The following is an 11,333-nucleotide window of genomic DNA, read 5'->3' on the forward strand; positions in this document are numbered from 1 at the left end:
TTATATAAGATCATTTTAAAATGTCTAGTCAAACGGCTTAAGTCTCATCTCAATGGCATAGTCTCGGACGTGTAAGCTGATTTTATTTCGGAGAGAATAATTCAAGATAATGTTTTGATTGCACATGGAGTTATGCATTCATTGAAGGTTCGCAAACGAGTTTCTAAAGCATATATTGCACTAAAAATAGATGTTAGCAAAGCTTATGTTAGAGTGGAGTGGAATTTCTGTAAGACCCAATCCAGCCCACTAAGGGCCCAACAGTTTTGATCGTAAACCTACGTGCGCATGTGTACATATGTATATATCTCCCTCTACCTCCAGCCGCTTCTTTGCACAGCGAAGACAAAACCCTAAAGCATCAGATCTCCTTGGTTTCAATCCTTCATCGCCATCATTAGTGATCAAGAGTTGACGTTGTGTTTTCTATTTCCTTTCGGGATCACGTTAAGCGGAGAGAAGAGTTGAACGTCTCGTTTTCACCGTTTAACACCGGCTTCATTTAAGTAAGGCAAATCTATCATGGATATGCCTTTATTGGTTACTGAGTTCGTAATTTATGACACCACAGTTGGTTTTAGTGAAGAAGAGAAATTCAAAAACAGTGTCAAGTAGTGGTTTTGGTGATCTGTTTCCCGTTGGATCTGAAGGAACCAGATCACGCTTTTGGTGTCGTTGGAAAGATATTTCTACAAGGAAGAAGCAGCAATAAACGGTATTTCGATCCGAGGTAAGATCGAGCCGTAAAACATGATCAAAGTTAGTGAAAAATCATTGTTTTCTGAGCCCAGAAATTAACTAAAGTGTCAGATATAGTTTGCAGTTTCGACCTAAGGTTTTGGTGGAAGAATTCCGGCGTTACCTGAGCACATAAAGTCTGTTCGACGTTTGTTACAGATAAAAGGGGTGTTAGGGAAGCCACCTGAGCCTTCGTTATCACCGTAAAAGGTACACCTTAGCTTCTATGTTGATTGCTTGTCAGACAGAAATCATCTGCTTCTGTCAAAAACTAGGAACCCTAATCCGTGTTGAACTGTTTTCCTTCTGCTGCAAGTTTCAGATTGTTGCCAGTTGCTTCAGTCTTTCTTTCCAGTTCTTGCCAGCTCAAAGTCAGGTGAGGGTGGTATTTGCGGTTATGCAGTAGCCTCTTTCCTTATATATTTTTTGATAGTTGCTAAGTATAGGCTCGAGAATTGTCTTTGGGTTGTTTGTGATTACATGATGAAGTTAGGTTGTTAGTAACTTGAATGTGTGATGTTAATGCTTAAGGATACATGTTAAAACAAGTTAGCGAATTGCATAAGCATATGCATGAGAACGAGAATGAGAATGTTAGTGTGGGACTAGTTGTGCCATGAGGGCCTTGCTCTGAGTGTGGGAGTAGTTGTGCCGCAAGGGCCTTTCTCTGAGTGTGATATTTAAGGTGCATGATTGCATGACAACAAGATAAAGAAGAGTATAAATAAGTACGTGTTGCATATCCTCGATGTGATGATTGTTGATAGTTAGAAGTTTTGATTCTATGCTAAGTAATGGTCGAGTTTATGTTTGAAACGTGTTTATTGTATGACTGGTGGGCAGAGTCGATCTCCTCACTAAGTAAACTCTTTTTACTCACCCCTTTCTCTTTTCTCTTCTTCAGGTCAGGAGAGAAATGTGAATAGCTACGCAAGTTGGTACTTTCTTTTGGTGTATTTTGGGATTGGGGTGTTACAATTGGGGGGGGGGGGTGTATTCAATCTAATATTCCAAGAGATTTGAGTTTTCATAAGATTTTAAATGATTTTGATGATTTTAGGGAAGTTGTTATTATTTATTGTAAAAAAAAATTCAAATTCCACCTAAAACCATGATATTTGGATTTATGCATATTCAGTTTTTAACTAAACAAATCCTCTCAAATCCTCTAGAATTCTTAAAAATCATTCAAATCCAATCCACAAAGTGTTTTGAATAACAGTAGATTTTAAAGTAAATTTTTAAATCAGCACTTCAATAACAATAGATTTTTAAATTATCAATTCAATAACAGTGGATTTTAATAGACTTTTTAAAATCAATGATTAAATAACATCGGATTTGTATAATCATAGCAATATATAACGTTATATATCATTGTTTGCCCTAGCCGTCTCTCCTCTCTGGCACAACCACCGAGGTTCTCTTCTCCGGCGGCGCCGAGTCCAATCGGCGTCGCTGGGACCTGTTTTCTTCATCTCCGCTGCCTCCTTTTCCCTTGTAGTATGTTTAGTCTAGTTTCAGCTCTATCGAAGGTCTTCAGTGATCCCAGATCTCACCTCCGCCCATGCGTCAGCTTCAACCACCCTCTTCTCCTCCGCTTCTAATAAGTCTCCTCGTTGAGTTTATTCCATCGAGTTCCCAACCCCCAGGTACCGCTACCAAGATCCATAAGAGTCCCTCTAGGCCCAGTTTCCGTCTGTCTCACCGCCTCCTCTTGCCGTCAACGTCAACATCTTTCCGCTCCTTGGATCTAGATCCTCTCACCAAGTGTTGTGCTTGGATGCAGCTGGACGGAAGCTCTGTTTTGACGCTGGAACCGGTGAACTTTCTGACGACGAAACCTTCATCCTTGACGACCTCTTCTTCTCTTTCGTTAACCCTTTGCTCCAGGTTTAATCTCCATTCTTATCTCGAAACCCTGGAAGATAGTTTCCCTTGGATACACTATAAGTCATTCCTGACTTGGAAGAGCCTTAGATCCATGAGCTTTAACTTCATATCAAGGCCAAATCGGCTAGTATTAGTGTATCCTGCTTGGTCAAGTCGAGTTATACTCGGTAGCAGATCCCTAGTTACTTTGATTTTGCTTGAATCTCCTTTGTGTCAAGGCCAGTTGAATAGCTTGGTTTGGAAGTTTGCACTGCTGTTCTTTGTTAGTGAATCTGAGCCAATCGAATTACCTCTATTGCTTGCTTTCTCTGAACTTTATCCTCCATATCACCAAGAGCTCAAATATTCTAGTGTCGTCTTGTAACTAGGTTTAGGCTAAAATCCACTCTCCCCCTATCTAGTCAACATGTGTTTAGCTTAAGGATATCATTAGTCCGAAGACTGCTAGTGAACCTTAGCCAACCCCTATTGCTACTTTGGTCTAAGAGTCCTTTGAGAACCTTGTTACTAGATCCACTTAAGGATGAACCTCTAGATGAAGGTTATAACTTGATGAAGATTGGCATTATGATCCCACCTCTATTGAGTGGGGGTTACCTCTGCTTCACCAGCCTCCTCTATCTCCATCGCCTACTGTTTATGGTTTCCACTTTGCAACTCATCAACTTCTTGAAGTTTCCTCATTTAAGCATGTTAACTAGCGACATTATGATCTCTACTCAAAGAAGTAGCGGTTACCGCAACCTCCTCAAGCTACCCTCATCCAAACCCATAATCGCAACTACCATTGTAGTCTTATCTTTTCGGTCAAGGGTCATGAGAGAACTCTAGAGTTAAGCGTGTTTGACCTGGAGTAGTCTCAGGATGGGTGACCTTCCGGGAAGTGACTGTCGAAACTGTGTGAGTGAGGACAAAACATAGAGAAAGATCACATGGTCATTTGTAGGGACGGTAACAAGTCTTTAAAATCTCTCGAACGTAGCAAACCAACCTTCAGATATGGGTTAGCTCACGGGCCTAGTGAGAGGACGTGAGGCCCATTGACTGGGAGTGGACATGGGATCTACTGAGAGGTGGTGGTCGGGGCGTTACAAGTGGTATCAGAGCCGAACCCAGACGATTGTGGAGTCCTGAGAGAACTCCAGAGTTAAGCGTGCTTGGGTGACCTTCCGGGAAGCAACTGTCGGAACTGTGCGAGTGAGGACAAAACACAGAGAAAGATAATGTGGTGATTTGTAGGTACGGTAACAAGTCTTTAAACCCTCCCAGACGTAGCAAACCGGCTGTTGGATATGGATGGGCTCACGGGCCTAGTGAGAGGACGTGAGGCCCATTAAAGAAGATGGGTCCATGGACTGGATTTGACATGGGGCCCACTGAGAGGTGGCGGTTGGGGCGTATACACCGGTTTTCAGAGCAATACCAACCTTGCTCACACCTTTAGCGAAGCCTTTCCGAGAGTATCAGCTTTGGTCGTTCCTTTGCCACTTAGTCTTTGTTCCACGACAATGACCATTATCTCTTTCCTTGACCTGCTCATGGAAGATGCATCGATATACCTTGGTTTCACAGGTTCCAAAATGCTATCAAGCCTTTGGTCCATAGCTCTCAAGCTCCAAGTATCTGTTTCCCCTATCTATCTTTGTTGCCTTGATGTTTTAATTTCTAGGAAGCCCCCACTTATGTTCTCTTTTAAGATATCCTATGTACTTTGTATGTTACTCTTTCGTTAAGAAATGATAACATATGTTTGTCCAAAAAAAACAAAAAACGTCGGATTTGTAAATTTTACACAAATCACTTAAAATGTCAAGTTGAATACATCTTCTTAACTTAAATGGTTGATAAATTAAAAACTTGATTTGCTCACAATTACAATATTATAATTACCACTTCAAAATATTTCACAAGATAATGATGCAAATACAACAAACAAACAATATAAAAATGTAATATAGTTTTAAAAAAAACTATAATATTTTAAAATAATTAGTATTCTAAAAGATAAATATAGATTTACTGAATAACTGATATATTAAAAATAAATATTATCTTAAATAAATAAATTTTTAAAAAGAAATATAACAATAAGTGCGGTATAACATGGGATTTGTGTTTATTAAATTAGGTCTTTGTGTTTATCTCTAACATTGTCAAGCTCTCTCGTCTTTGTCTTGCCCACCAGAAAATCTCTTCGTCTCTCTTCAATCAATCGCACATAATGGCACAGAAAGAACAAATCACAAGTGAGAAGGTCGGTTCAGTGGTCTTGTATGTTATTTTGGCAGCCGTTCTGATTTTTCTTTACGTTTTTACAATCGAAGAAAGTAATCGCAAAATCCGGGTGCCGGCAACAGAATTAGCTTCTATGGATTTCACGGTGCACAATATTACGGAGACTCGTCTTAGCGCAAATTGGGATTTGTCCATAAGAATCCCTGGTGATCTTCCTGGTTATTATATATGTCTTCAAGGAGATGTTCAAGCTTCCTTGCTTTACAAGAATGTCACTCTGGCTATCTCAACCCCACAAAAGTAAGCAATTTTATTTGATCTCGCATACTATTTTTTGATTTACTACTAAAAACCGTTTTAAAATTCTTAAAATTTGTTCATATTTTGTAACTAACTGAATCTTCTATATGATTTAGATACAACGATCTCAAATACTACAATCCTCAGATTCTTAAGCTTTCAGCAAACGTTACGGAAGAAGATATTTGCGGTTTGATTGGAAAAGATATTATAAACGATGTCAAAGAGAGGAAAGAAGTAAAGTTCGGATTACAGTTTTCTCTTACTGATTGCAGAAAAAAATCGACAGGAGTTATGAGCTATGCGTGCAATGAAGCCACCTTGCGGTTCGAGCCAGACTCTGAGTCTGAGATGAAGGCCACTGTGTTTGGGAAACATCCAACCTGCACCAGTTTTTAACCAAGTCCAAGCCAGTTCATTGTTTTCTTTTGGCGTGTGACCTAATTTTTTATAGTTAGTTATTCAAGTTGTTATCTTCACTTTTGAATATTAATTATCAGCTTTTAATTAATCAAGAAAACTCTATGATATTGTTTTTTTAGGAAGCATGTCGTAAAAGTCCGTTGAGCCTTTCCTGCCAGCTAAATCTTAGTTCTTACGTTGCGCCACACTCTCAACAAAAGGAAAAAATAAAAAGGAATGTTATTGTTTTTGTTAAGGAGACGATATGGTTCAAAAGAATCTGTTTTATATAGTGAAGGATCAGTTCATGTTAATGCGACATAGAGAGTGGTTCTATATATGTTTATCAAATGTTTATGAAAAAATAATAGCATTGAATACATAGATGTAAATTAATCTGTATTTTATCAGGGACATAAATAATAAATAAACCCTGCAGCCTGCAGGTTAATTAACCTAAAATATGTAAATTGTAAAACCAATTTTGTAGGGATGTTTTGAGTTTTGTTAAGGTCCTTCGGCGGTGACAGAATCTGCAACTTCCGGAGATCTCTATGGAAGCGTCGTAAGGTCAGGAGAGAATTACAAGAAAAATGAAAAAGTATTATATCCTAAATAATACGTCTTTATGTCGTTCCTAATCACTTACAGTCTCAAATAATATCTATAAGCGTCTTTGTCTTCCTTTAGTTCTTTTTTTTGTTTTATTCTCTATAATGATCAATCGAACGTGAATTATGGTAAAAGATCTGATCTTACCCTTTTGTATCATGATTACTATTATTGGTATCTTTGCTTTTCCAGCAGCTTTTATGGCTTTTGAACTCCTACAAGATTTTCGCGAAATCCCCATGGTGCCGAAAATAGAAGGGTATATTGGTGTTTTAGTACGTTTTTGAAAGTTAATAGAAAAGATAGTACAATTACTATTTGAAATTGGTAAAATAGTCGGTTTTGACTGTTTGTGTAATAAAACTTGGGTGAGATAAAAATAATGTGGGGTAGAGTCTGTAATTGGAAAATGACGGAAAAGGGCTTCCGCCCAATCTCTCGTTTCTCATTCTCTCTCTCTTCCTTTCCGCTTTCTCTCTCTAACCACTCTCATATTACAGTGCCACAAATTTACTCTCGTAACTCTCTTCTTCCTTCATAAAATTAGGGTTGAATCATTATTAATCATCAACAATGGTTTAATTTAATATAGTTTTAGGATCCGTTTTAAGGTCTAAATTTGGGGACAGTATCGAGTTGAGAGGGTTGAGATGACGGGTCCGGGTTTTCGTTCCATCGTCGGTGAAGCTATTCTCCGTGGTGTGGTTGAAGCTCAACATCTCTTCCTCCATGTTTAGAAAACGCAGACTTCGGCTATTAGGTTCGGGGAAGAAGATGACATAACGAGTTAATTACTATTTTGCCTCTCTGTTTAGTTAAAAAAAAAAATATATGATTGGAAGAATCGAACCGTGGACTATTTATAGTGTTACCAGTCCATCCAACCACTGGATTAAACTAACTTCATTTCATAATTTGTTAACAATAGTATATATCCTAATTAATAGAAAATATATAAAAATTCCTTATTTAGTGTACACATTTCTTACATACATATAAATATTTTTATTTCATTCATATTGAATATATTATATATCAGCTGTACGAATAAAAACATGTATATTAATATATATATAAGTACACTAAATGAATTATACGTGTTAAACTTGTGTATTATTATTCATTTGTATACTTGATATCTGTACACATTATAATGTGTACAGACACATGTACACTTAAAAGTGTGTACGGATACAAAAGATTCTATCTTTGCAATAGATTTTATCTTTGCAACAGATGGATGACCTCATCTATTGTGCCACAAAGCTGTATCTACAACAATGTTGATTATACAAAATAAGTCTTGATTCCCTGGAACTGTGATCGAAGCTCTATCAAGCACTTACAAATTGCAGATTTGTTCACCCCTCCCAATCATCAGTCCCTTGATAGGATCCTGTATCATGCAAGATTCTTGATCAAACATAACACGACAACCTAAATCTCTGGTTAACTGGCTTACACTGAGGATATTGAGGCGAAAATCTGGGATATAGAGGACATTGTTCAAAATCAGAGACTCATTTAGTCTAATCTGACCAATTCATGCAATCTGTATATCTGGTCTAGTAGGTAAGGTCACGGTTTTACCACAAACACTATCAGTCATATTCACAAACAAGCTCTTATCATGTGAAACATGATGAGTAGCACCACTATCTATGATCATAGACCTAGATGACAATGTATTACCGGTGACTCTCAAGATCCCTACAAATTTTAAAGTAGAGGACGAGAAAGCCATACCAAGCAATGCAGTGATAAGACCACCAGAGGTAGATGGCATTGAAGTCTGATCGAGTGGTGTTGAGAGCTATGAGTTGAAGTAGGCTATAACACCCTGAATTTGATCTTGAGAAAGTGCTCTTGACTGATTGCATAAAGTGTTATCATTGACAGTTAAATCTGTTAAAGTCATCTGGCCACTGCTGGTTTGTTAGAAGAAGTATTAGCCTTTCCCTTATGTTTGAAACCCACCGGATAACCATGTATTTTGTAGCATTTGTCTATAGTGTGACCATCATAACCGCAGCGAGAACAAATGGGCATGCATGTCTTCTGAGTGTAAGTAGCGTTGACTGATACAGGGTTTGTTGAGATTTCATGGTTGGCCACATGAAAGACTGAAGCATTCTGGACAGGTGTAATGCTTCGCTGACTATAGTCATGATCAAGTAGGTTGTACACTTCAGCAAGAGTAGGTACATTCTTCTTCATGATGATCAGACTTCTAGCACTTGAATAAGATTCATTTAGACCAGCTAAGAACTTGATGATCTTTGTGTGCTCAGCTTGGACAGACGTAGCTCTACAATAGTTGCAGTTTTGACAAGTTTTAACACAATCCGCTCCATCAAGATCATCCCATAGTGTTTTAAGCTTTGTATAATAGGTTGATAGCTCTGTAGATCCTTAATGAAGAGACCAGATTTGTTGTGTAAGTTGATAAGATCTTGGCAAGTTTGTGATGTGAAAACGCACAAGTAAGTCTTGCCACATCGCAGAAGCGTCTTTGAATCGTAGAATACTCCCATAAATCTCTTTTGTCACAGAATTCAGAATCCAAAATTTCACCATTGCATTACATCTTGACCATATACGATAATGTGGATGTGTTTCTAATGGTCTATCAAGAGATCCATCCACAAACGCAAGCTTATTCTTAGCATCTAAGGCGGTAGTAATAGCTATATTCCAGGTGTTATAGTTTGTTCCATCAAGTACCTCAGAGATGATAGAAGATCCTGGATTGTCGCCGCTGTTCAAGAAGTAAGGAGAGTATTGAATTCCATCAAATGTGAATTGTTCTTGTGACATTTGAGATGAGAGAGGATTTGAAACACCGAAAGATTGTATCGAAATTGAAGAGAAAGCAGGATTGACTCCAAAGGAAGCAGGTTTGGCTCCAAAAGTAGCAGGATTAGCTCCAAAGGTAACGTGATTCACCAGAATAGATGGATCTTGGAAGTTTCTCACCGGAATAGATGAATCTTGGAAGTTTCTCACCGGAATAGATGAATCTTGGAAGTTTCTCACCGGAATAGGTGAATGTGAAGGTGATATCATCGGAGAAGACGAATAACTCGCCGGAATAGGTCGAGTGGTCTTCGATCGATCTGGATTTGCTGATTTTGCTGCAGAACCAGAACCGCGAGCTAATCGCTTTGAAGTTCGACGAAGCGTAACTATTTTGAACTCAATTTGTTAGAAATTATCAATCGGAGAAAAGATCCGATCAATTTAGGTCAAAGAAAGCGGAAGAAGATGAAGATCGGGAACAAGATCGAAGATGATGAAGTTGATTCATCGCTTTGATACCATGTTAGATGAACGAGAGAGTGAGAAAGTTAGTTAGGAAACGAGGATCAAATAACTCATTCTCAGTCAGCTTAATGTGTACATTTTACATTTCCTCTTCTTATATATGTATCACATTTACTAAACCAGAGTTAACAATCCGGTTAACTCTAATCAATATAAACCAGTTTCATCTATACTCTAATAACATGTTTACAAAAGACATTAGTTACGTACGATCTCTAACACTTTCAAAAGGCTCTCTCATATTTTTCGTGCTCTCTAAAAATATATCCTCATCTTTCTTCGATTTGATCGCCCATAGATAGAATGGAACATGAAAAAGAACCTCTAACTACAGGAGAAAAGGTCGGTAGCGTGTTCATCGCTAGTTCAACCGTAGCCATGTTAGCTGCTTGGATTGGCCTTCTGGTTTATTGATCCAACCTTCCTGGTAGCTCACTTTCGGACTTCATGTCAAAATTGCCGCCGTCGCCGCCGGTGCCACCGGAAATAGAATTATCTTCTATGGATTTCACGGTGCACAATATTACACGGACACGTCTTAGTGCAAAGTGGGACTTGTCGATAAGGATCCCTTATTATCTTCCTGATAGCTATATATGTCTTAATGGAGATCTTCAAGTTGCCTTGCGTTACAAGAATGTTACTATTGCTACCTCATCCCCACAAAAGTAATTAGCAAAATACACTATTATTTGGGAAAGACATAATGGAAAATGTCAAAGAGAAGAAGCAAGTGCTTTTTGGGTCGCGGGTTTTTCTTACGGATTGCAGAGAAAATATGCCAGAAGTTATGGGTTTTAGGTGCCATGAAGCTACCTTGCGGTTCGAACCTAGATCCGAGATGAAGGCGACCATGTTTGGGAAACACCCAACATGCATCAATTTTTAACCAAGTCCACTACATGTCTATATCACAAGTTCATTGTTTCGTGTTTTTTTGTTTCTTTCACCAATTCATTGTTAAGTTTGCAAACTTCACTAATTAGGCTTTTTTTTTTTGGTTAAAATTTTACTAAGGTTTTCTTTAAAGATTTATATGCGGTAATATTTAATTAAACTGGTTTCTAGACTTTCGATTTTAATTATATTTTTTTCAGCTCTAATGATATATAGGTTTACGGAAAGTGAAAACTTATTCCTCTTAACTAATATCAAAAAAAAAAACAAAAAAACAAATATCAAACTAATGTATGTTTTCCCAAAACCTTGAATTAATTAAAAGTTATAATCATAGAAGATAGTACAGAAGAGTAACAGAGTAAATTCACTGAAGACTAGCAATATCTGATATTAAATATACAAACTTTAGGTGAAAAAAAAGGATATTATGTATTTGTATAAATCATTTCGAAATTCTATTGGAAAAATGAGAGAGATGTAGCTTGTAAGTTAGGCCTTTTGAAGGTACAATATGGGCCGTTAACAACAAATTACTTTAACCGAATGTGTGCAAAATTTCAATACTTTGGCCCAAAAATAATGAAGTGGGATAGGAGAAGTAATAAAAGTCAAGTATTAAAAACCTTTTTGAAGAAAAGGGGCATTCCGAGAATTGAACTCGGGACCTCTCGCACCCTAAGCGAGAATCATACCACTAGACCAAATGCCCAATTTTGACAGAAGTTTCACTGTAATATTACATAAACAAAATCATCCACATCTGTTTTGTTTACCTAAACTATATGATTATGATTCAAAGAGTATTAGTAAATTTATTATTGAACCGATGCGAGATTCAATAATATTTTTCATTGGAATAATCAATAATCTAACATCTAAAACTATAATCCTTTGCAAGTTAAAAAAGTTTAACCTAAAAAACCTTAATA

At 37.5% G+C, this 11,333-nt stretch overlaps 1 protein-coding gene, 1 non-coding gene and 2 pseudogenes across 2 annotated transcripts; 2 read left to right on the forward strand and 2 right to left on the reverse strand.

Annotated features, from left to right (window-relative positions):
* The first annotated feature begins 4,793 nt into the window (after window positions 1-4,793).
* LOC104704785 (uncharacterized) lies at window positions 4,794-5,565 on the forward strand. The gene is made up of 2 exons (XM_010420817.2): window positions 4,794-5,166; window positions 5,283-5,565. Exons 1-2 carry the CDS (start codon window positions 4,853-4,855, stop codon window positions 5,563-5,565), a joined length of 597 nt encoding a protein of 198 aa, XP_010419119.1. The 5' UTR covers window positions 4,794-4,852.
* A 2,428-nt stretch (window positions 5,566-7,993) lies between these two features.
* On the reverse strand, window positions 7,994-9,745 carry LOC147941582 (uncharacterized; annotated as a pseudogene).
* A 62-nt stretch (window positions 9,746-9,807) lies between these two features.
* On the forward strand, window positions 9,808-10,393 carry LOC147941583 (uncharacterized; annotated as a pseudogene).
* A 648-nt stretch (window positions 10,394-11,041) lies between these two features.
* TRNAP-AGG (transfer RNA proline (anticodon AGG)) lies at window positions 11,042-11,113 on the reverse strand. Its single transcript has one exon. It is a non-coding gene; the product is annotated as a tRNA-Pro (tRNA).
* Between the last annotated feature and the right edge of the window lie 220 nt (window positions 11,114-11,333).

Source organism: Camelina sativa, chromosome 7 (assembly GCF_030686135.1).
Source record: "Camelina sativa cultivar CO46 ecotype springtype chromosome 7, ASM3068613v1".
Taxonomy (NCBI): domain Eukaryota; kingdom Viridiplantae; phylum Streptophyta; class Magnoliopsida; order Brassicales; family Brassicaceae; genus Camelina; species Camelina sativa.